This window comes from Anas platyrhynchos, chromosome Z (genome assembly GCF_047663525.1).
Source record: "Anas platyrhynchos isolate ZD024472 breed Pekin duck chromosome Z, IASCAAS_PekinDuck_T2T, whole genome shotgun sequence".
NCBI classification, from domain to species: Eukaryota; Metazoa; Chordata; class Aves; order Anseriformes; family Anatidae; genus Anas; species Anas platyrhynchos.
In genome coordinates, this window is record NC_092621.1 from 21,605,555 (window position 1) to 21,631,775 (window position 26,221).

Sequence of the window (26,221 nt, forward strand, 5' to 3'; positions counted from 1 at the left end):
ACTGAGGCATCTTCTATTTAATACTGGATTGAGTATGTGTTTTTAATTGAATATGTAAAAAGAGATATTTATTTAGAATATTAGGTAAGAAAAATGGTACTCAGGAGCGCAGTTTTGGATGTAAACTTGATTTAAAACAAATCAAAACAATTAGAGATCTTTATTTGCATTAGAAAACTTTAATGCTTTGCCCTTATTTAAAAATACTCAGACGTATTTATGACTACTGCTGTTCATCCTCCAGATGAACACAAGCATTTTCTCATCACTGCTGACTTGCTCTATGAAAGCCTCTATGTGTGCTTTATGGCAATAGCAAATATCTCAGTTGTCACAGAGTGTACAACAAAATAATAATTTAGGGCCTTTAAAGTGTCAGCTTTAAATTTTTATTTAAAGTTTGAAATATTCTAAAACAATTTTCTGGACTAAGGCCAAAGCACATCACAGATTTCAGGATCAACTCTAGATTTGATATGTACTTAAGTTTTTCTATGTAAGACTACAATTTTATAAATACTTATGATTGTGTATATGTTTCTAAGACTGAATTTCTTTTTCTTAGTGAGATGGCCTGTATGCAAAATTAACCTTCCATTTATGCAGAGACAGGACTTAAATAATTGTCCAGAAAACTATAGTTACATATCAAAGCTTTCAGTTTAATCTTTATGAAAGACAGAGCAAATAGTATGAAAAATTACTTTTTATTTCTTATTCAAACATTTCAAATGAGGTGCTTTCCAATTACTCCTAATAAAAGAATCTGAATATTTTTGTCTTTACTTTACAGAAAAATATCAGAAAAGATTCAATTATGTTGATCATAAATTTAACAGCCACACAGAGACAAAGCAAGTGGCTATCCAAATCTGACAAGGGTACTTATGCAAGACAAAGTTGGAATTTAAGTCTGTGCAGTAGAAATTGTGCAAAAAGAACGTTACAAAATGTCAGTGCACATCACTGAAGTGCCATGGCTTACAGTGAGCAGAAAAAAAAATAAAATTAATTAAACATTAGCTTCTGCCTAATTTTCACATAACTAAAACATTTGTTGCATTTTGGTTTTATTTCAAAAATACCTATGGGTTAAAAAGAGCATGTGTATCATTAACTCTATTATAATTAGAACAGGCCTTCTTAAAGGCATCATATTACTTGCATCAGATCTTTTTCAAAGTGATATTTCTTTGTGTTTGTCAATAGCCTCAATTAAATGGATAGTGACCAAACTAGAAAAGCAATGTAGTTTTGTCGGACCTTTCTTGCTGCCTTTAGTATCATACTTCCAGCACGAGTGCAATAAGGAATGCCTTCCCATGAAGAACACGATTCAGATTTGGACCTAAATTTCTCATGTGAACAATGAAGCTGGGCAAGGCAAGGATAGGAGAGTACGACACGGTTTTTAAGACTAAAACCAACCAAACAACAACAAAAACCACAGTGTCAAACTTTCACTCATCATTTTTTTTTTTTTTTCCCTAGCAGTTCACCGAGAGGGTGGTTTGCATCATTCAGGGCCAACATAAATAGCAACCAAGTTGTGCAAGACGGTTGTTGCTGTTTAACTTTTTTTTTTTTTTTTTTTTTGCCAGTTCCTCTTCTGTGTACGTGTGTTATTTATGTACAAGTGTGCAGACAGCCTGCAGGAGCCATGAGCTGCTGACTCCGGCTCCCTCCGGTCTCAGCACGGATCAGACGGAGGAGAGGGGGCGATGGGCTGTGGGGGCTGCAGCCCTTGCTGAGCCTCGCTGAGGCATTACCGGCTGCAGGGCGGATTGGGGGGGGATTATTTCTAATCGCCGGGCTCTGCCGTGCCGCGGCGACGAGCCTGCGAGCTCAGCGGGGCCGCCCAAGGTGACAGGAGGAGAGCCCTGAAGAGAAGGGCGGCTTCAGCGCCGCACGGGGCTCGGCACCGCCCTCGGAGGGGACACCGAGGAGCCGGCGCCCCCTTCCCCTGAGGCGAGGAGGAGGAGGAGGAGGAGGAGCAGACCGTGACGCGAAGCCGCGCAGGCGCAGCGCCCGTTGTATCCGGCCGGCGCCTTTTCTCTCTTCCTTCTGCCTCTCTCCCTCCCTCCCCCTCTCCCTCCCTCTCCCCGTCCCTCCTCCTCCTTCCCCCCCGTCCCTCCCGCTCCCTCCATCCCCTCCCACAGCCGCCGCCGCCGCGGTCGGTGCCGCCGCCGCCTGTGCGCGCCCTGCCCTGTGCCCGCCCGCCCCCCACCACCACCTCCTCCACCACCACCTTCCTCCTCCTCGTCGTCGTCTCTCCCCGCGGCTGCCCCATGAGGCGATGGCAGCGGCCAACTTCGGCAAGATCCAGATAGGGATCTACGTGGAGATCAAGCGCAGCGATGGTCAGCGGCGGGCAGGGGAAGAAGGGGAGGGGAAGGGGCCGAGCCGCGCCGAGCCGAGCCGCGGGGACCGTGCGGGTGCCGCCGCCTGAGGCGCGGCGCGGGGCCCATTGTGTGCGCGGGGCCGGGGAGGGGCCGGGCCGGGCCGCGCTGCGGTTGCCAGGGGGAGCGCGGGCGGAGGGGCGGGGGCGCGGGGCCGGTGGGGACGGGGCGGCTGCGGCAGCGCCGGGAGGGGAGGGAGGGGAGATGGGAGAGATGGGGGGGGGAAGGCCCCGGCCTTCCTCGGGGCTCCGCAACCTGCTGAGCCAGGGTGGGGTTCTGCGGGCGCCTTCTGGAAGGGCTTCTGCGCCCCCCCCCCCCCCCTCCTCCTCCTCCTCCTCCTCCCCTTCATGATCTCGCCGTACAATAACCAAACGCTGCTCGGGGGAGAGGGAGCTGGAGGTCAAAGGCTGGAGGCAGCGTGGTGTGGTCGTGAGGCAGGAAATGAGCAGCGAGCCTTTATGCAGCCCGGCTGCCCTGCCTGCCGCACGGCCCATCGCGCAGCGCTACCCTGCAATAAAAATCAGATGCTCGGTGTGCGCTGGGCGCCGCGCTCAGCCGTACCCCTCAATTTGTGCCTAATGGCTTGTGTGTCACGTGAAGGATCCGATAGGTCTGGCGCTTCTTTGCACAGCTCCTGCAGATCCGTCTGAGGTTTCAGAAAACCTCACCAGAGCGACTCGAAAAACTGTTTTCCTGAGGCCTGCATCCATTTCTAATACACGTTACTGTCTGTTTTGGATGTTCTTTGGACAATAAGACATGACAATGCCCTGGTGGTTTTTTTTTTTTTTTTTTTTCCCGCTCTGCAGGGTTCTGCTCACTTCTGAAGTTAGAATTGAGGGCAGTAACTCTTCAACATAACAATACTTACTCTCATTGCTGTTAACAATTCACATATTTTGCTGTATCACATATGTGAAGCAGCGCATTAAATATCTTACACATCAGCAATATACCAGGGGTTCCCTTCCCAGCAGTCATGCAGACAGTAGGGGCTTGAGCAATTACGTTGCCGTGGTCCTCGTGAGCATCCACACGGCAGTGTTGTACCAGGGTTGGTGGGTCCTGGTTATTGCGGTGTTTTCTTGTTTCCCATCAGGGCTGCTGGACCACCAGATATGCAGAAGGGAGCATTTTGAGACAAATACCAAAGGCCAGCCCGCACTACATTGTATGTAGATTGCTTTGCCTTTCAGAAGGTAGGCTACCAATGTGGGCTGTGGTTGCACAAGCAATCAAGGTTGATCTGGCTGCTTCTAACAAGATGCCTTTGCCAGTTGCGTTGTTCTTAGGAGCTCCATCTCGCATCCATTGTGGCCACTATTTTTATTCTGACGATTTAATTCATTAATTGCATGGAATTTGCAGACTTTCGGATATGGTAGTTTTCTGCAGGATTAGGGAGTTTACATGATTCTCAGACGGTCTGTGACCCCAAAAGGATCTGTGTGTAGGAAATATGTGGCTGGGAGAAAGTAGAGGTGTGACCTTCTCTGTCAGGAAGAGTGCACCACCTGCGTGTGCCCAACCTGGAACCTGTATCCCAGGTAGAACCAGGGCCATCTATCGTACCAGCTACCCGAGGTAGAAAGCTTAGATGGTTTTAACCATCTAAGAAACTTCTAGAGAACGTGGTGCGTTGATTGGTCTGTTGTTCTGCACTTGTCTTGTTTGAAGGAATTCCCTTTTTAAAACTAAATTTATGCTTTGAGAGGTGAGTACAATTATTCTTTAAAATCTCCTAATTTCTGTGTTCATTTGCTGAATAAAATAAAGTCCTGTTTTGTTAATGGGGTCATTTGAACAAGTATGCATTTTTTTCCCATCTGTCCACCAGTTATGCTAAAGGCTTTTTTGAATACAAAGCTTTATTAATTCCAGATAACTCTATTTTTCTTTAAATAAAAAGTAGAATGAAGAGAATAGCTTTTTCTTTTTTTTTTTTTTTTTTCAATAAAACATTGCTGTTAAAAGCCATCCATCTTCGCTACAAAAAAATTTCAAAGACATGTAAAACACAAGAAGTGTGAGAATGAGACCAGAACGTTCTGGAAAGAAATGTTACATATTCTGTCATTTTGAAAAGTTCTGATTAGGCTTAAGTGTTTAAGTGAGAGATTTCTTATAGGACTGAATAGAATATAGATGTTCTACAAATGAAAGGCATTATTAGAGCTCATGGCCAACAACATATGAAAACCAGCATTTGGATAAAACCCAACATTTTCGAGGATTGACGATGCATTGACGATGCAGAGCTGCTTGCTGTGTATCTGTTTTTTCTCAGTGGGTAAACATTGGTATAAATGTTGTCTAGAGTAACAGATAATATTTCCAGTTATAATTACTTGGGATAACTCATTATGTTCATGTAAGAGCGTATCAAGTGGTCACCTCGTTTGGATTTTAATAATCATTTCTGATACTGAAATTTACTATTTATCTAAGTACAGTCTATTTATGTTACTTGAACTAAGCCCTGGTAATTTGTCTTGGAAACAGGGAAGAACTCGTTTGTTTTAGATTGTGAATTTCTAACAATGGACTGTGTTTCTAGTCATGAAAAATGTGCCTTATCACACAGAAGAGTGAGCCAGAACGTAGCTGCGAGATCAGCTGTGAGGGTGGTTCCTCCTGTCCAGAAGATGCGCCGTTCCCAGGTCTAGACATGGGTATTTGTCTGGTGATGAATTCCCCTTACCCAAATAACAATAGCCCACTGTTTTGCAAGTGAACTTATCCCCACATCTTGTGTGTTATCCAATTAATGATGACAAAGACCTGTATAATTACTTGGAGAAAAAATGTCTTTTTTTTTTTTTTTCCCCATAAATTCAGTCTTTTGCTGAAATAGGATAAATCTGTCTTATGCCCTGCAGACCTCTGGTAGGCTAATTGGTATTTCCCCTTTACTTTTCCAGTCCAGTTGTGTTCTGCCCATTTCCTCCTCAGGCTGTTCCTATCCTCTCCATCTTGGCAAATCTGAAATACTACCTAGAAGAACAGAGAAATTAATTACATATTTGCTCATTTGGAGAGGAGTGGAATACAGTGGTGGTGTCACTGTCAGAAGTAAAGCAGCAGATGAGGAGAAAGGACCTTCTGGTAATTGGGGAAAGTGAAGATTTGACAAAAACTCCAGGAAAAGAAAAAGGGTGACTTCTTTTCTTTTTTACAGATTTGATAGTTAATCACATGAAAAAGAAAGATCACGAGCTTTTGTTCATTTTTATTTATTTATTTATTTTCATGATAGAATAACAGTAGAACTGCCAGTGTTTGAAATAGAAAACTTAAAAAAGGAGAATAAACTTGGAACTGTTTTCACGTGGAGCTTATTACCACAGGACGTGGATGCTGGAAGCCCAGCAGAATTTTAGGGAGGGTGTTGGTATGGGTGATAGGAATATCCAGCTCTGTAACAAAGCTTAAACAAAATACACCACCCATCGTAAAAGGTAGTTTCTGTCCTACCCGAGCCTGTAGTTTAAATAACCTGTAACTGATGGGAGGTAGGAGGAAATCTTGCCTGTGGCTGTGTTATTTTGTAATTGCCTACTTAGGAATTTTTTTTTTCCACTTGTCTCTGAAGCAGCTGAAACTGGTCATGGTCAAAGATAATCCATCTAGTTCAAAAGCCTGCTAGAGCTCCTCTCTCCTTATGCATGCCAAAACATCATGGTAACCATCAAATACAAAGGAAACTAAATTTTTGTAATGGTAAGGGCTATGATTTTTGTTTTATTTTGCTTCTTCAAAGCCCAACTTGCATGAAACTGATGTTTGTTAGTGTTGAGTATCTACACCATCCTCTATGTTTTGGGTGATCCCCTATGACAATCTTGACATTTATGTGCAGCTCCCAATAGCAGTAATGATTTTATAGCAAGATAGAAGGTATAATGATGCTATAAAAATTCAGTTCAGGTTTGGGTAGTCACCCTATTTAACAAGCTCTTGAGGGTAGATTTAAATGGTAATGTGCTTTTACTCTTTCCTTTGGTGACATGTATCTGTTCTTTCCCTGTGACTAAGACTTTTTTGTTACCCCATTTAAATCATCTGACTCAATTACCTAATCCCTATGTAAGCCACACTTGACACAATGTGTCTTTGTCCTTCCCTAGTGGCCAGATCACAAACGGGACTTCAAGTCTGGCATTGTTGGTGGAGCTAATGTGTCCAGCATTTAGACTTACTTATCCAGTGCAGGTGCTCATCTCATTGCACCCAATTTCTGGGGATTGTTCCTGCAGAAATGTTGACCAGGAAGACGTGTTAAGTTTGCTGTGTCCTTTTTAAAATCACTTTTTAAGCATTCTGTTCTCGATACTCAGTAAGTGGATTTTCACTGTAACTTGCAGATTTTCAGATATTTATGTAGGCCTTCTATATTTTGCATAAATAGCTCTTGAATGACAAGAGTTGAAATGCTGATCTTCAGAGAGTCTTCTCATCTTTTTGTTCCATATTCAGTACAGAATCACATACTGGTAATAATGTCTTTTAGAGCTGTGTATAGCCATTGGATCATATAGCTTGTGTTACGTGGTTGGTGGTTTTTTTCATTTTTCTTTTTTTCTTTTTCCTCCATTTCATCGTGTTGTGGGGAAATACACCCTTCATTTCTTTTTGGTAGGTAAACTTATTGCTCTTTCTACCCACTCCTTTTAAGTGGTTTGTTGCCGGCATCCAGTTTTACTCCTGTTTTCTTCTTGCGGATTTACGAACTGAAGACTTTATCATGCTGCTTCTTGACAGCATGGCATCAAGCATGGCTTCACCCCTTGTCGAGGTGGGAAAAGATGATGAATTGATGGAAAGAGGTCATGTCTGAGTGAAAAGCAGTGCCACTAAAAAGGTATCTCTATTTGCTCCAGAGGATGAATTAGCCTTTTGAGTTCTTTGCATATATGTACTTATTCAAAGGCTGTAAAAGTTGAGAGAACAGTATGGAGTATTTATCAGATGAGCTCATTTCCTAGAGCACAAAATCCATGGTATTTTGAACGGATCAACCTGTGGAATTGTGATTTTTTTGTGCTTGGGAAATAAGTAACAGAACGGAGCGAATTCTCTTCGTTTCTGTATTCTCGTTTAAGTTCTACCTTTTAAATCACTTACTGCTTACATTATAGAGTGTGATCTTTCTTTTTTGACTTTTCTCCCATCTTATTGTCTTGTCATCCTCACCATCTTGAGATCAGGAAGAGAATATGTGATCAACCCATTGCAAATGCTAAAATGCAGTGTTTGCTATGAATGTACACAACAGAGGAAAAAAGAATGCAGTTGTGTATGGTAAGTTAGCTCTTCAGAGTTAAGTTTAATTTCCAGTGAAATGTAAGACTGAGGTACGGAAGTCCACAGCAAGGACACCCAAGCCATCTGAAATTTGTACAGTAATGGGAATGTGCAGTAAACAAAATGAATGGGCAGTCAGGATGGGTTTGCAATTTAAAAATAAATAGTTTTTAAGAAGACATTTACTTTTAATAGTCAATTTCTTGTAATGTCTCTGTAGCATAGTTTGAGTAGTCTGGATGCATAAATGCTTTCAGTATGTATTTTCAGATCTAGGGTGAAAAGTTTTGATGGAGCTGTAATATGCTTTTGTTATTATCTCTTTTTTATTTCAAAAGCATGAAAAAGCTTTCAGGTATATGACCAATTCTTTTTGCTGGCATGAAAGCTTATCTTTGTTTTCCAGTTTTAACACTTGTCTCTTCTGAAGTATATGCTTTCTTGCATTTCTTATTAGTATTTTGGAGGGAATAATTATAGTAAGAAAAAAAAATGCCTGCTATTGTATATTCTAAACCTTTAGTTTTTATAGTGACTTCATATTTGGGATTTTATTTAAATTGTTTTCAGTTCTGAACTGGACATAGAGACTAAAATGTATTTTTCTAGCAGTATTGTTTGGACTTTTTTTTTTTCTGTTATTTTTGGTAAAGATTTTTATACTTAAGACTTTTAGACACTTAGCACAATTAAGTTAGTTTTAGTAATTTTGACTACTGGTGTGATTCCATGTCTGTTTAAGATGGTTAAATCTGGGCCGCTTTTGTCTGCCCACTGCATCAGTGTTAATTTTCAATTGAAAGTGTTACAGGGAGGGAGGCTGGGAAACTAAAACTATGGTAATCCAGATGTAGGTTGTCATAAACTGCTATGAGTTACATCCACAAAACTGTTCTTCCTCTGTGTTCAAATGCATTCCATTTCATTTTCTGTCCTTCTTACGTTCCTTAAAATATTCATGTTTGTTATACTCTTGTTTCAGTACTATTTTTTATTTTCATTCAAAGAATTAAAAAGCCAATAGCTCTCTATAATGTTCCCAATATAGAGATAGACAGATGGTTGACATGATTTTCCTACAACTTTGACCCCTGTAATGGACGCTTTGAATACTGTAGTATCTGTTTAGCTATGAAACAGTAATGACTGTCTGATATCCTGGAAATGCATTTTGTTCCTATCCCCAGAAGTATCATGATAAACAGGACAATTGTTGGCTTAGAAAATCCATAAATTGTTGCTTTGGTAGAAGTTGGTGAAGAACATTTATCTTGGTGAATAATTTTCTGAAGTAGAACCACTGTTGGAGGCAGAATGTGTGGCTAGATGTTCCTGTATTTTGCCACTGTTCTCTGTGCCTTGTTAATCTCTTGTGGAGGGAAAAAGCAGCCATAGATAGGGAGGGTATTAGGACAATCGTATTGCCATTTCTCTGGTGAAGAGTGTTCTGTAGAGTTAATTTTGATGTCTTTGAATTTAGTTATTGCTGAATATTTAAAACTAGATTTTACATCTGTTAGACAAAAAGTGGTAATGCTTTGTGAAAAATTGCATGAGAATTACCTTCCCTGGGAAAAGGAATTATTTTTTCAGACTTATGCTTAGTTTTTATTTTTGAATGTCTGTGGTGACCTGAATCATTTACACGAAAGGAGAATACCTAGAAGACTGTTGGTAACTCTACTATTACAGTCTAAATTCAGTTCTTCTTTTATGTTGCTAGGAACCCAAGATAATTTTAGAATTGCTTAGTGTAAATGAGCCAGTAGAGGTTCTTGGAAATAACCGTATAACTATGCTTTTAACGAGAACTTCAAATGACCTTTTACAACAGGTGAGTTATCAGCTAGATTTAGTAATTAAGCTACTTTGTAAGGTGTTTTTTCTTTTTTTTTCACGGTTTTCTTTATTTGAGCAGGCTCTCATTCAGCAACGGAGTCTGATCTTACATTTGACCCTTGAAAGAGATGAATGAGGGATTTTGCTACCTAAAGGCTTGAATGTGACAATGGAACTTTTTGTTCTTTATTCAAATAGCACTGCTTTCAGTGTAGCTTATTGTTTTTACATAGTGGCAGTTCTGGCTGCATGTGGCATAAGCAGCATTAAGGTTTCCCATACTCGTAGAGGGAAAAATCTGCTTGTTCCTTGCCACTGCTGCATTATCTGCAACACTGATAATTCCAGGACTTTGTAAAATGCAATTGTGCAATATCAGGTAGAAATAAAATGAGTAAGGTAACTTGCTTATAACAATAAATCTTTGGCTTTGGTGGCATTATTAGCAGTGGGTGGTCATGCTTTCCCCCATAGAAGAATGTTATTTCGCATTCAAGTTATCATTAATTCAATTGAAGCTTTGTAGTCAGGTGCAAGTTTGAGTTTACCATGGCTCTCATTTGACACTGAAAGCTCTACATAATCCCATGTATGAGTATTTTAAGCATATTTTTTTCCTGTTGGGCTAGTAAGTGAAGAATTGTCTTCAAATTGCCCACCACATATGTATATAAGTGGAGGGAAGTAGAGAGAGAGATCTGTGTAAAGGTTTCTCCTTAGAAACAAAGTCCACAGTATATCTGTACTCTTATTTATGACTCTAGAAAGAAGGCAGTAGAAGTGAATTCACTTTGAAAAGCACAAGCGCGCTTAGATTTTGCAGTTCTCCAATTTACTGATTAAATTCTGGGTTATATTTACATGTTTTGTTTGTAGTTTTGCTTTAGTATTTATGAATTGAACTTTCCAGTTTATCTTGACAGTTTAATAGAATAGGAACTCAGGTGGTGATCAGTGGGGTGAATATAAGTCACCATCTGAAAATTTTTAAGTTACATCGAGCTTTTATCAAACCACAGAGAAGAATTAAAATGTTATTCTAAGTTTACTTAATGGTTTGATCTTGAACTTCTGGAACCTTGTTAAGATAAGGCTAAAATACAGGCTTTAAACATGCATAAAATGAAAAATGCCTTTTAACCAGGAACAACATTTGACAACTCTGTAATAAGTTATGATAAATATTATTTCTGAATGTAGTACTGTAAAATAAGGGGAGAAAACAATATTGACAGGTATGTCAGAAAAGGCAGATGGTACCAGTTGAAATCATCTGTATAAGGTGCTACTAGAAGACTTCTGTGTGATGCAAGAATCTATTGTTTCTGGGCAGCTACTGTTAGCTTCAGAGAAGGCAGAGAACATCATGAAAAAGAGGTCTCTGCTACTTATTTAAGCAACAAACAAAATGAGGAAGGGGGAAGGGAGGGAGAACACTGGCCAAGTCATCTAAGTATTTTGGCAGAGGGTATCCACCACGCTATTTGAGTCCACCACAATCTTAAATCCTGTTGTAGAAAAGTGAAAAAAAATCTACAACGTCTAAACCTCAGTGCTGTTTGAAAGAGAGACATGGTATGTAGGAGTAAAGGTAGATTCAGTCACAACTGTATTGAAATTTGTACTGAACACAGAGGACTTGTAAAAATAGAGGATCTCTAAAAATATACAATGAAAGATTCTGGACAGGTATTTTCATGAGCAATTTAAAAAGATTTTAAGGAAGCTGCCTGCAAAATTGTTTTAAAGGACTTGAAGGAACTGCTGAATAAATGTGCGAGAAGATGTCAAATTATGTTGTCTTCCAAAATTAAAAAAAAGAATAGACATAAGAAGATGTTGAACTATTCTTACAACTTGTTTACAAGTGTGAGAAACACTCCGCAGCCAATAACTGAGGCTCAGGTGAGGATCTCAGTGAAGTAGTAATTTATTCGTGATTGCAATGGCGGGCGCCCCACAAGCAGGAGAGTGCATCTACTAGTTCCAAAACACAGTTCAGTTCATATACTTTTTGATGACAGGATCCTCCCCTGTTTCCCCACTGAGTGGGTAATCCGGGTTCACAATCTATCTGATGCTTCACAAACAATGCATGGCCTTCAGTTGCCGGCCTGTTAAATTCCAACTTTCTTTTGAAATTTCAAATTTCTTTTGACATCTTTACTGTTTGAAGTGGCAATGTTTCTTCACTTACCTGACTTGACTTGACACTGTGATTTTCACCTAATTGTCTTAAGAAATCTGGTTGTCTGCATTTTACATGGTTGCCTACTAAGTTTTCTTATCACTGTAAGCATATCTTAATACCACCTTCCTTTCCTCTAAACAATGTAACTCTACAAAAACAACATTTCTATTCCCACACAAGTTGTCAAGTGGCAGAAAAGATGTGAATGTCATTACCATTAATTGAATGAAAGCCTTCACTTATGCAGCCATAGTAAAAGAAAAATATGATACAGGACAGGAAATACTGTAATGTCATAAGCTAATGTCTTGTTCTCTTTTGAATGAAATTTACAACTCTAATTACTTAATTTTCCTCAAATCTGAGAATTTAAGGGAGCTCAAGTAGGCTAGTGGGAGTTGGAAAACCTTGTGTGAATACTGAAAACGGGTCTTTTTTTGTTGCTTCGGGGTAGACTTTTTCTACAGATTGGAATGGAGATTTCGTTGTGATTGTGGAACAAAATGAATAGGATTGCTTTATGAAAAGCAAAGGAAAACTTGCTTTTCTTTCTATTCAAGACTTCTACTGAAATTGGAGAGAGTGGATTTTTTATTTTTTTTTAAAGTTTGTGAAGTATTTCTGTCTTTTTGGGGTTCATTCATCACCTTAAAGTATGCGAACCACTGCCGTAACCTGCCTCAGTGGATCACACCAATAGCTCGTCTAGCCTACTGGCAGTAGGAGAGGCAGTTCAGGGAAAGCAGACCCGCCTTGCCACCTGTAGTCTGATTGATGCCTTTGTCTTTCCCCAGTATCCAGAATTACATTCGAGATGCTAGGAGTGCAACTCCGCATAGTCCTGCTAAATATCTATTTATAGACCTATGGTTTGTGAATTTATTGAATACCTTTCTGAAGCAGATTACCCTGTCTGCCTCATGAATCTCTTGTGAAAACAAGATCTGGAAATTCACTGTTTGCTACATAGCCAAATGCATTATTACTTTTATCTGCCTAAAACTTGAAGAGTGTGCTCCTAGTTCTAGCCTTTCAGGATTCACGTGAATAGCGATTTCTACTCATTTTGTCCTTTCTGACCGTGAAGCTCAACCAAATCCACTTGTGGCCTTTTCCTTGTAGGCGAGCATTCTCAGGTGCATTGATCTTTGCTCGTTTCATTCTCTTCATCATTTTAGTTGTCCTTCTCTAATTCCTCTACATTGTTTTTGAGGTGTGAAGGCTAGTGCAAACAGTAGATAAGATGTGGGTACAGCAAGGTTTTATTTAGTGTTTCACAGTGACACTGTTTTATTCTTTAGCTTCCTGATGATGGTCAATCTTTTATTGACTTTTTTTTTCTTCTGCAGCTGCATTTTGAATCAATGATTTTACAGAACGGTGAATGATATCTTAAGGGACCTCTTATCTGAGTTGTAACTTCTAGCTGCAGTTTCAGCATTGTGTATCCATAAATTAGATTATTTTTCTTTGTTGCTTTTTCTTTCTTTTGTCTGTGTCAAAGCTCTGCCACCTTTTTGTGCACTCTCTTTTTTTCCTCATAATTATCGTGGCATCTAACTACCCTAAACCCTGTTTTGCCCAAGGATGAGACCCCGAGCTTGGTGTACTTTGGCATGTAACTGAACATCAGGCTGGAAGATGACATGTAAGTTTCTGGCTAATGTTTTGAAAAGCCTGTCACATTAACACAAACAGACAAAACAAAACCAAGCCTACAACACATGGCTTCACTTTCCCAGTCCCCTCCTTCATTCTCACTTGTTTACATGTAATCGTCTTGGTGAGAGGATTAAAGTCTTTCACAGCTCTGAGTGTCCTGGTTGTGTATGTATTGAGAATTTATCTTGCACCTTATTTTAGTCTAGCATTTTGGTACCATGACCATTGTCATTGCACACATACTAGTTTACTTCCAGGCTCCCATTGGAAGGGAACCAGATGACCCAACTCCTGTCGGAAACCTGAACTTTCTTGGCTGGTTGCTGAGAAGAGACCTGAACTGCATCATTTTGCCTATCACTGCCTGGGCAGCCCTTCTGTAGGTATTTCAGTAGGTATTGCACTTGCATATTCTCTTGCACATCCCAGGACAGCCAGCATACGTTCATGTTCATACTCTAAAGGCATCATAGTGGGAGGCTACAATGCAGTTTTCTGTTTCTGTATAGGTCAGTGAGTTAGCATAAAAAATTAAGGTCTGTTGCTTGGACCACTGGGATGTGCCTATACAAGCATTTCAGTTCAGATCCTGAACTAACTTCGATCTTCTGATCATCCCTTACGTCCTTGTACTATGATTTAGTTCACTTTGAAAGTAGCCTTGGAGCATGCCACATTCCTTTTGGATGCACCCTTTCTGGAACGCACCTTCCAGTTAAACGTACACAGTGCTCTCCAACACATGGTGTTTGGTCTGCGGCACTACTTCCCCCAGTCCCTTTGGAACATACGGTGTGAATGTGGGATCCTCGGCACCACCTGCTTTGCTTTGCGGATCTGCTCCTGTTGCCATACACCGCTTGTTAATGTAGGCACAGCCGAGGGACCTGCGCAGAACACGCAACTGCTGCAGGTGTGGGTAGTCTGTCTTGAAACACGCTGTCCTGGGGTGTCACGGACACGAGCCAGCCCATACTGATTCACAGAATGGCTGAGGTTGGAAGGGGCCTCTGGAGGAGCCAGGGACACCTAGAGCAAGTTGTCCAGGACCATGTCTAGCTAGCTTTTGAAGATCTCCAAGGAGGGAGGTTGCACAGCCTCTCTAAAAAAAAGAGTTTTAGGTGCTGGAGGAATCAGCCATTACATTAACATCAGTTTCAGGAGTTGTTTTAGCTCACCTTGCTTGATTTTGTGCGAAAACAGGGGGTAAATACCAATTTAACCAAATCAGTCTTGTAACTTGGAGTGCCTCAACAGAAAGTAGTAGCAAGCAATGGAGGACAGATGCTGATATGCTTCTGGTCTCTTGTGTCCCAGACAAGTGTCCTGGAAGTGACCAGGATCGATGCAGAGGCTTTGCATAGTGTTGCTAGTATAGAAGGTTGTTACATTATTGAAGGTAATCCATACGTTTCTCTGAATTTCAGTAAAATGTTTTTGTAAAGCAAGATAAATGATTCAGGTTTAATACAAGAATTGTCATATGTTTAAGAAAGGTGGTGGTGGTGTACCTACTATTTCTACTCACACTTTCTGTGGTCTGTGTTGGGACTGGCTGGCTGTTACTCCTTCCTGGCCTTAACACAAAGAGTAACATTGTTCTTGGGAAACTTAATTGCTATGCTAGAGTGGGAGTATCAACTCTGTGGAGATTTATATCATGCAGAAAGAGTATGAGCTATGGAATAAACTGGGGTAAAACATAATAACACAAAATAAAAGTGCTTTTGCTACAAATTGGGAGTTCATAAACTGTAAATGACAGGAGAAAAATCTTGGTATTCTAGTTAATCACCAAACAATTGTGGACCACCGGTGTGAATTGGCAAAGGGAAAAGTGAGTGCAATTTCATTATTACTGTAATTTGGCAGTGAGTGTTGCAGTCTGAGTTGTATGTTGAATATCACACTTCATCCTGGTTGGCAGTGTTGGAAAAAGGGCTGAGACAGATACAGATAGGTTCACCATTCCTGTACAGGTGTCCTTGTACAAGCTATAAAAGAAAGTACAGAGTACTAAGTGGCTGTGAACACATGTAAACTAGAAAATGTTTTTATATGTTGACAGTGAGGTGCTAGTGCCACTTGCCACCAGGATGAACAGAAGAGGTTCTCAGCCTAGTAACATGAAGGGGAAATAAATTCAGCTTATTAAAGCATTTTTTTGTGTGTGTGTTGTTGTTGTTTTTTTATTATTATTTAATTTTTTTGTTTTATTTAGTAGGACTTACAGTAGTATGCATTAGATGATTGGACAGGTGCTTCCTTCCAAATGTCTTTCTCTGTGGTTGTTGCATGTGGAGGATTTGGTGGCTTTTAAAAATGATAGGATGACTGGCGTGGTGCAGCTGAGATAACTGGCTGATAAATATCTAGATACCAGTGCATCTGTTACCCATTGTGATATGATACTTCCTGCACTGAGCTGCTCGAGGAACAAGTCTCCTATCTCATTCTGACGCTGACACCTATGGAAGCAATACAGAGCTGTAGCTTCTGAATGCAGCAGTGGTGAGTTCTTCCTCATTCTTTTTGTGAAGCCAGAGGGGTGACTGCCATTGATTTCATGGGCAGTTGTAGCTTCTGAAAGTGGATAAAGTCAAGGCTGCTACCAGAGGAGCTAGGTAATGTGAAATGATGTGCATTGAATACAGTTACAAGAGTGTTAGCTCCACATCCCAGAATCATAGAATCATAGAATGATAGAATATCCTGAGTTGGAAGGGACCCTTAAGGATCATCAAGTCCAACTCTTGACACCGCACAGGTCTACCCAAAAGTTCAGACCATGTGACTAAGTGCACAGTCCAATCTCTTCTTAAATTCAGACAGGCTCGGTGCAGTGACCACTTCCCTGGGGAGCCTGTTCCAGTGTGCAACCACCCTCTCTGTGAAGAACCCCCTCCTGATGTCAAGCCTAAATTTCCCCTGCCTCGGCTTAACCCCGTTCCCGCGGGTCCTGTCACTGGTGTTAATGGAGAAAAGGTCTCCTGCCTCTCGACACCCCCTTACGAGAAGAAACCGGACTGGTGAAGAGAAGTGAAAAGCAGTGTTCCTCTAACTGGGGAAGCCACAAGAAGCTTGCTTTGAATGTAAGGGGAAATATTACACATTGGCTTGGAAAATGAAAGGTCAGCAGCAAAAAAAAAATAATAAATTAAAAAAGCAATGAATGTAGTTTAAAAAGACTAGAGATTTAACAAGTTTTAGAGAAACACAAATCTGAGACAGCAGCAGGGGGATGCAGCTCTAGAAAATGTCTTTAGAGGAGGTGCACCCATGTAGGCAGTTCACAAATTCAGCTAGACTAAGCAAGTAGAGTTACAATATAGTGGTTGGGGTGGAAGGGGTTACTGATGTTAAATGCAAGGGGGACCAAAAAGTTGCTCATGTCCTGTTTGCTGTTTGAGAGATGTGAAATACTCTCTTTGTATTTTGAAGCTAAGTGCTACGCACGCTTCACTGGCATGTGAGCTTTGGTTGTTTTTTTTTTTTCCTCTTTCCCTCATTTGTTAGTGGATTGTCAGTAAGATTTGTGAACTTTGTTTTTCTAAAAAAAAAAAAGAAACCTTGTTTTTATTTTTCTAAAGCATTGTGTTTGATTTGATTATTTTTTTCTTTCCATACAAATTAGATACATATCTTGGATGGGGATTTTCTTCTGAGTTCTGTAGCTTTCTGGGTGGGGCTGAGAGCAGACTAGGTTGGATTTTAATTCAAAACTGGAATATACAGACAGATACAGGAAACGTGGTTTGGTTTATGTTAGTTTTTGTTCTCAAAATCCTGTTACGTTGTAGAGGCTTACAGAGGTCAAAACGTGCAGTTATGACAAGCTTGTTATTTGAAGGACTCAGGTATTGTGATAAAAAAATAAAACAAATTGGTAGCTAGGGATCATTCACCAAAAATAATATTGAAATATATTTGTAATGAAAAATTATGTGGCTTTTTTTAGTGCTTGAAGTCTTGCTTTAGAGACAAGGTAGGTATTGCATACGTTAGTGACAGTGTGCTAACATAACTGAAGTAACAGCCAAGATAACAAGGAAGTGTAGCATGGCAAAAAATAAAGCATCTGTATGATGAAATTAAACAAAACTAAAACATAGCTCGCGATAGAAACAAAGAGAATAAAAGTAGACTGTGATAGCTGAAAAGGCTCAGACATTTCATTATACCAGGGCTGCTTGTATGTGGATAAATGAGACTTTGAAACAAAATAAAATCAAGCATGCTTAGTGATGTGGAGAAAGAAACATCTGTCAATTACTGCCAGTTTTTCCCTGGGGAATTAACAGAAGAACTGTCCATCCAGTGAAGGGGAGAAGTTGTAAGCGCTGATGAAGTGAATGGGAACATAGTCACAGTTAACATCACTGTGGACATCTACACTGGGATTGTCGTCTTCCTTGGGATTTTTCCTTGGATGTTTGCTATAGATGTTGTTTGGTGGATAAAGCGTTAGTTTTTTTTGCTCTTGGAGCTCTGTAAGAGCAGGAAGATTCTTCCATCAAAACCCTTTGTATTGGAGCCCATAGCACGGGTAAAAATGTTTCGGACCACTTTCATTCTGGCATGCACTGCTTCCTGATTCACAACTTCATGTCTAAACGTACATAAACTTTTTTTTTTTAATATAAAACTTATCATTTGCATTCTTTCCAAAAGAATATCAATTGGCAGAGGGTGAAGGTGAAGCATGTCTCTGTTCTATGCCTATGTCCAGGTGTCTGTAGGTGAGGTAACATGATTTGTTGAATCTCCATGTGTGAAATTTTAACTATTAGGTCTCGAAGCTTTCTAAGACTTCACAAAACCTCTGCATAAGAAGTACAAACGCAATGTCATTTTAGGCCATTTTAGTACACCCTAATTGTTTGGAAGGGAGGGGAAGACTGTGGTCTTTCACCAGCCTTATTTCTTGAGTCACTTGAGAGAATGGAGTGGTTTGGGTCACATGTCAGCCAACGCTTTAGCCAAGGCTGTAATTCCAGAAACACAAACTCATATTTACATCTGGTAACTTAAATTTCTGAAAAGTAACAGAAATATGAAAAGGCTATGGATTTAGTATTGAAATCGGTCACTACTTCAGAGTTGTAGGATTTTCAAGAAGTTTTGCAGGTAGAAAACGTTGATTTTTCTCATAGGTAAAGATATAAGTACCTCTTGGGATTTTCTACCAGCTGGCACTGCTAAGTAGGGTGAGGATAGATTAACATGTTTGACTTACCCTGCTTATTTGCTTTTGCTGCTTCTTCCTAAATGTTTTTTCTGCATCAGTAGTTCTTACATTACAGGCATTTTATCTGCTATTTCTGCAGAAATTTGTGCTCATTTGCTTTATTTCTTATGTTTTTAAAATTTTCATAAGATGACTAGGAAAAGAGGCAATGTAAGAGTTGATGTTGTTCACTTGTATTAATAAAGGGGAGAATATTATAAGTGTATTTAAGGTGGCTTCACATACATTTGCATTGTCTTTTACTTGCAGCATTGTTTTCTGCATGCTCTAGTTTGTAGAAGATAAACTGTGCACTATCTGATAGAATTCATTCACAGAAATAATGCCCCGTTCAAATAACTCTTTAATCAGCTTTTAGTTCTAAAGCAATGTAACTACTTCACATAAAAACAAAAACAACAACAAAAAATGTTTTTCCTGTGATGTAAATTCTAATCATATAAGGAGAGGAACTGTAAATGTGAAGAGTCAGTGCATCACCTTTATGGCTGGACTTCCTTCTTTTGTTTTTGAAATGTGTGTGAAGATAGTCATTTTGTAATCACTTGCTCTTTTTAGTTTCATGCACATTCGTGTTTACGTGAACATGTTTACATTTCAGATTTTCTTACCAGCTCCAGAAAACACACCAGAAATGAAGGATGTTGCCTTCAGCCACTGCAGATTGATTTGGCTCTTACGCTTTTAGCATTTGCAGCTTGGTCTTGCTTTATATGCTAGACGAGGTTTATGCCAGCCTAATTGGTTGCTGGCATTCCTGAGTTTCACAGCTGCTGTATTCAGCTGTGTACTAGAAAAATATAATGGAATACTGTTTGCGAGAGCAAGAGGCAATTGTAAAGATGTAAATGTGCTTTCTGGCAGTTCAACAACATGTAAACTTTTAATAACATATTAAGAATTTTGAGGAACAAATTGCATGGGTACGTTGCCAGTTTAAACACAGTATGTATGTTTTCTATTTAAGCTGAGAATATTTGGAGGTTGGACATAACTTTTGTTATTTTTTATTTTTTTTTAATTCAATCCTGACTTTCTTGGCCAGGGAGCAGATGAAGTCTGGCATAGAGATGGAAGACTTATTGTGATTCTTTTGTTATGGCATGCTGGCTTACTGTGTTTGTGAGAGGATTCAGTATTTTCTATTCATTCACCAGCCTGCTTTGATCTCCTTTCACTTGTTATGACAAAGTTTAAACCTTTTTTAAATTATTATTTATTCTGTGGCAAAAATAGTAGAACAAAGGAACAGGTAATATGACTTGGGATGGCTTGGTGACTCATATAGTGTCATGAGTTTCAGACGTGAACAGAGGTTTTCTTCAAAATTTATAGAATTTGGTGACATGTTAACAATTATTATAATGTTCTATAGATTATTTTTCTCTGAGGTTACATTTTTAATATATCGTTTTTCCTTTGATTCCACATTGACAGCCGGGCCAGGCCTTAAGACTGTAGCAGAAAATTTTATCACCGTACGCTTGATGAGTCTGCCAGTTCCTGTAGTGCCGAAGAGGTTTTTTTGTGTCCTTGCAGTCCCAGCGTGTTGTTTGTAGCAATGGATGAAGTGGCACCGCTACAGGAAAAAAAGTGGGCTGTATTCCTAGTTTGCTAACAAATCAGAGAACTAATTAAAACAGTTCCACAATGGAGGGTTCTTGCACAAAATTAAGTCACTGTAGGTTATTAGCAGCGGAAAAAGTAATGGAGAGGTGTACTGAGCACCACACACAAAGAAAATTTGCACAAAAATGTTCATCCAAAGAAGTGAAGTGCAGGAATGCCCTGCTGAGTGAGCCAGCTTCATGGTCACCATCAGAATTAGGGCATAGTCCCAAGGGCAGGACGTGCTTGTGCAGCATTGTTTGGGTGCAGAGGAAAAGAGGAAGGTCTGCACGTGGTGAGAAGGGTATGGCTGTGGTTTCTACCCCTGCATCTCCTTCATTTTTCCAAATCCAGGCTGATGCCCACGGAGAAAGATGAGAACTGTGCTCTTCATGCATGTTGGGTGCGAGTGAGTGCAGTGTTAACAGTAGCAGTGTTTGTCACCTTTCTCTTGCCCTCTGTGAGCAGCTCAGCATCAACGTTGTTGCTGTGGGTACCAAAAGTCAGGATCCAGACCTCCCCTTCAGTGGTGTGTGGGGGCAATGGAAAATGCAAGAGAGTGCTGCTGAAGAAGCACTAATGGCAGCATATACAGAGGAAAAAATATGGCTCAGAGAAATAAAAACTAGCAAATGCTAGAGGAAATGAACTAAAGAAAGGGGAAAGTTTTTTGTTTGTTTGTTTTTAAATAAGTAAAATACTACTCAACCTTTTTTAGTAGATAATTGAATCCTATGATGATGCTTGGAGCAAGGACGAGTGCAGAGTTTAGAAATGGTTTTGTAATGTAATGTCCATTGCGAGGTAAGTGCTGCAGATGTGAAAGCACCACTGCCTGGGGCGCCAGCTCCTACACGAGTCCCTGCATTTGCTTTGATTTTGGCTGAGTTTTAGTCAGTTTGCCCCTCTGAATGCTACATTAGACTGCAAAGATTTGCTGGTACCTTCCTTGACACTTGCACCCTGCCTTTTGTCTTAGATTTAACTCGGTGTGAAAGATTAGGCATCCTGTACGGTAAAAGAATTGCTAAAAATACGCATCTATTACTTGTGCTGTTAGGTGAGAAAAATTGGATACGGGTTAAGCTTTATCTTCCTTTCTTTCTCTCAGCAGGCCCTAAGAGGCTTGGAGTATATAAAAACATTAACTTTGGAAAACTACCAAATTGTGAGTGAAGTGGTTAAAAGAGAAGTTTGAAACAATGGGTGGAGAAACTGGGTGTATTCTCTGAGTTGTAGGAAAGGAGAAACAAGTCACAGAATCATAGAATCATCGCAGCTGGAAAAGACCTTGAAAATCATCAAATCCAATGATCAACTTGTCCTATTGAGTCCTGCCGCTAAACCACACCCCTTAGAGCCTTGTCTACATGTCTCTGAAATAACGAAAGTGAGGCTCACCCGAAAGGCAGGCCCGTGGGCGGGCGTAGCTGGATGGGGAAGGAAGCAGAGGGCTCAGTGAGCCCACGTCTCTCCGTGCCCAGGTGTCTCAGAGAGCTCCATGGAGTGCTGTTGTGATAACTCAAAGGGTTCCGTTTGTGCTTGGATGGCTGACGTCTGCATCACTAAAAGAGCCACTGCGGCCAATGCACCAGCTCAGCTGAAGCCCAGGTGGAAGGAGGTGCGTGGCTGTCGGGGAAAGTATTAGCTCGTGGGGAGAGCTTGATGAAATGTCTGACTTTTATATGAAGTGATTGTGATCAACACTGGTACCTGCTTTCAGACGTCAGAGGTAGTTTTATTGGTGTTTTGGAGAATAACTAGAAAGCCACAGAATGGTTGGGGTTGGAAGGGTCCTCTGGAGGTCTTGTTGTCCCACCCTCCTGCTCAAGCAGGCTGACGCAGAACAGGTGTCCCAGGACCGTGCTGAGATAGTTTTTCAGTATCTGCCAGCACGGACACTGCATAGCTGCTTGGCAGTGCAGCTCTGCTTGTCGTTCCAGGGGGTGGTTCTTGTGGAGAGCTGCTGAGGGATGAGCCTGGCTATGGCAAGGAGAGGAACTTCCTCTGGGCCAGTGCTGCTGCTGGGCCAGACAAAATTTGGGTATGGAGGCAGCGGGGGAGAGCCTGCAAGGCCAGGGCTGTCCTGGCAGAAGGAACAGCAGGCCTTGAGGACCCTCGGCCTGGCTGTTGGTGGATGGGTTTGGAGGCTGCCGCCCTGGTGCTTGTCAGGCCCCTGCTGTTCAGTGGCCTCTCCTGTCAGGAAGCTGGATGCGCAGAGTCCAACCTAACACTGCCAAGTCGACCACAAAGCCATGTCGCTAAGTGCCACATCCTACATGTCTCAAGTGCTTCCAGGGATGGTGACTCCCTGGGCAATGCCACTGTTCGCCAAACCTGTACAGCTGCAAGGGGTCGTTGTGCCCCAAGTGTTGTACCCAGCATTTGGCCCTGTTGAATGCCATACAGCTGGACACAGCTCATTAATCTAGCCTATCGAGATCCCTCTGCGGGGCCTTCCTAGCCTCAGCCAGATCAACAGTCCCGCCCAAGCTGGTGTCATGGGCAAACTCAGTGAGGGTGGTTTTACCTCACTAGGAAGAGGAGAGGAAGAAGCAAAGGAAAGAAACAACTGATGGGTTGAGATAAGGATAATTTATTTAAAGGAATAGTAATTGGAAAAGAAATTCTTGAGGGAAAATCGCTAACTCAATATTTGAAGGAAAGGGAAAAGCAGGGCCCACACGGGTGCTTGTGAGGGCCCTGCTTTTCATCGTCCGCTGGTGTCAGGGAGCTGGATGCGCAGGGGCCGCAGCAGCAGCGAGCCGATGCGGAGGATGGGTCCGTTGGCAGGGCTGGTGAGGCGCTGCCCTGCAGCCTGCTGGGGGGCGGCGTTGATGGGCCCAGGAGCTGCGCCGGCCCCGTCTGCTCGTGCGATCCCCTGCGGCCCCCTTCTCCCAGCTGCGGGGCCGTTGTTGGTGGGCCGTGGGCGCAGGTTGTAGCGGTGCTGAGGGGATCTGCTGCGGACCCTCTCCCTGGCGGCGTTCCTGCGGCCGTGAGCGGACGGCCTGCACACGTACTGCTGGTAGTCGTCGTCCGCTCGCACCGTGTGCAGGATGCGGTCGATGGGCTGCCTGCAGAGTGGGCACGCGGAGATGGTGGCAGCCCACCGCCGGATGCAGCGGAAGCAGAAGGCATGGAAGCAGGTGTAGGTGTAGGCGGTGTTTCTGGTGGTGCCCAGGCAGATGGGGCACCGTTCCCCTGCCGCTGCCTCGGATGGCCCCGCCTGCTGCATCTGGCCACTGCCGGCTGTTGCTGTAGAGCCGCCCTGCTCCAGGTCCTGCTCGGCACGGGATGGAGTGTCCTGCCTGTCAAGAGAGTCATGCTAGGAGGAGTGGGAAAGCACAGAGAGCCCAGGAGAGTGGAGGTTGCAGGGAGGTGAGGGCCTCCTGAAGGGCCTTCTTGTGGGCTGAAACTCTTCTTCCTCATCATCATCATCACCAGGTTCAGCCACGTGGGCCAGCCGTCACAAGGGCTGCTCTCGGCACCTGCCTTGGCTCCCTAATCTCAGCCCCCCATTCACTCTCCCAGGCCAGCAGCACGGCTGGAGTTAGCAGATGGTACCTGAAGGAGGAGGTCCAAGAACGCAGAGGAGCTGTCTGGGCGCTGTCGATGGTGCCAAGGACCCTGGCACCTTCGTTGTGCCCGCAGCTCCGGGACAGGTGCTGTGGGGACCTGCAGTACCCCACCACACGAGAATGCACAAAGGTGCAACTCAGAATAGCCCGGGATGCTCCTGGAGCCTGCACGCCACGCGTCTGAACTCTTAGGAGTCCTGAACCAAATGCACCTCGCGGCAGAGCGGTGAGGTTGGAGCAGTCACAGATGCTGCTCTGTGACATCACGGAGGCCTCTGGGGCTGCCCCCAAACGCTGCCCAGTGAGGACAGCAGCCCCTCCAAAGGGGAAAGCCTGCTGCTTTGCTGGGCATTTGCCATCTTGTCACAGCCTAGGGGCGTTGTCTAACCTCCCACATGTCGGGTCCTGTGGTGGCAGGCTGCGGAGCTCCATGCTCCAGCAATGCAGGCAGGGAACCCTGGTGATGTCCTGGGTGCAAACAGAGCGCACTGACTCGGCTCCTCTGAGGGCTGTCAATGGGACTCACCAGAAGGGCTCATCCCTTGTTGCTGGTGGGAAAGTCCCTGTGGGCAAGTTGTTCTGTTGCTCAGTCACCCCCACAGTAAAGAATCATAGAATATTCCAAGTTGGAAGGGACCCGCAAGGCCCATCGAGTCCAACTCCTGGCTCCACATAGGTCTACCCAAAGATTCAGACCATGTGACTCTGTCCACAGTCCGAACACTTCTTAAACTGCGACAGGCTTGGTGCTGTGACTATGTCCCTGTGGGGTGCCTGCTCCAGTGTGTGACAACCCTCTTGGTGAAGAACCTCTTCGTGATGCCTAGCCTAAACCTCCCCTGTCACAGCTTGACACCATTCCCTCGGGTCCTATAAGAGAATAGATCGGGTCACTAAAGAGAATAGATCAGTGCGTGCGCCTGCACTCCTCCTCGTGAGGAAGCTGTAGGCCACAAGGAGGTCTCCCCTCTTTTCCAGGCTGAACAGGCCAAGTGACCTCAGCTGCTCCTCATACATCTTCCCCTCTAGGCCCTTCACCATCTTTGTAGCCCTCCTCCAGACACTCTCCAGTAGTTTCGTGTCCTTTTTGTACTGTGGTGCCCAGAACTGCACACAGTACTCCAAGTGAGGCTGCACCGGTGCAGAGCAGACAGGGACAACACATCCCTGGACTGACTGGCAATGCCGGGCCTGATGCACCCCAGGATACAGTTGACCCTCCTGGCTGCCACGCTGGCTCATATTCAGCTTGCTGCCAACCACAGCCTCCAGATCCCTCTCTGTGGGGCTGCTGCCCTGTGTCTTGTTGCCCAGTCTGTACGTATAGGCAGGGTTGCCCCTTTGCAGGTGCAGGCCCCGGCACTTGCTCTTGTTAAACTACATGCGGCTGGTGATTGCCCAGCTCTCCAGTCTGTCCAGATCCCTCTGTGAGGCCTTTCCACCCTCAAGAGAGTCAACAGCTCCTCCAAGCTTAGTAGCATCAGCACATTTGCTCAAAACACCTTCTAGTTCTACATCCAAATCATTTCTAAAGATCTGGAGGAGAATTGTCCTTAAAATGGAGCCTTGGAAGACCCCGCTAGTGACTGGGTGCCAGCCTGATGTGGACCCATTTGCCACAACCCTTTGAGCCGTATTTGTCAGCCAATCGTTCACCTATCGTGTGATGTTTTTGTTTAGCTGTGTGCTGGACATTTTGTCCAGTAGGATCCTGTGGGAAACCAGTTCTTGCATCCCCTTTGCGGCCTTTTCTTAGAATGACGTATGTTGGAAAAGACTCTGAGGATCATCAAGTCCAAGCATTAACTTAACACTGCCAAGTCCACCGCAAAACCTTGTCCCTAAGCACCACCTCGTACATGTTGCAAGTACTTCCAGGGATGGTGACTCCACCACTTTGCTGGGCAGCTCATTGCAATGCCTAAGCAGCCCGTCTGTCAAGAAATTCTTCCTGATACTGAATGTAAACCTCCCCTGGAGAATCTTGAAGCTGTCGCCTCAAATCCTCTCACTTGTCACCTAAGGGTCACCCGCCTTGCTACCACTCCCTTTCAGGTAGTTGCAGAGAGCGATGAGGTGTCCCCCTCAGCCTTCTTTTCAGCAGAGGAGACAACCCCAGTTCCTCAGCCTCTCCTCATTGGTCTTGTTTTCTAGGCCCTTCAGCAGCTTTGCTGCTCTTCTTGCAATGCATTTCAGCAACTCAGTGTTCTTCCTGTAGCGAGGAGCACCAAAGTGACCAGAGAACGCAAGGTGCGTTGTGCGTCACCAGTGCTGCAGACAAGGGGACGATCCCTTTCCTCCTCCTGCTGGCCAGACTGCTTCTGGTGCAGGCCAGGAGGCTGCTGGCTCTCTTGGCCAGCCGGACACACAGCTGTCTTGTGTCCATCGGGCA

The 26,221-nt window shown here is 43.0% G+C and overlaps 1 protein-coding gene across 8 annotated transcripts in view; it reads left to right on the forward strand.

Moving 5' to 3' along the window:
• The first annotated feature begins 2,103 nt into the window (after positions 1-2,103).
• KIF2A (kinesin family member 2A) overlaps positions 2,104-26,221 on the forward strand; it is a 66,043-nt gene continuing 41,925 nt past the window's right edge. For 2 of the 8 annotated variants that reach the window (XM_072030894.1, XM_072030895.1), the window contains exon 1: positions 3,523-3,598. Coding sequence is in view for 4 of the 8 variants with exons in the window: in XM_072030896.1 (XP_071886997.1) it covers positions 2,358-2,360; positions 3,499-3,598 (103 nt within the window). In the remaining 4 variants the exon portion in view is untranslated. Of the gene's footprint in view, positions 2,361-3,498; positions 3,599-26,221 lie in introns of those variants that run through there. The other 6 variants (XM_072030897.1, XM_072030898.1, XM_072030896.1 and 3 more) reach the window with 5 other exon arrangements.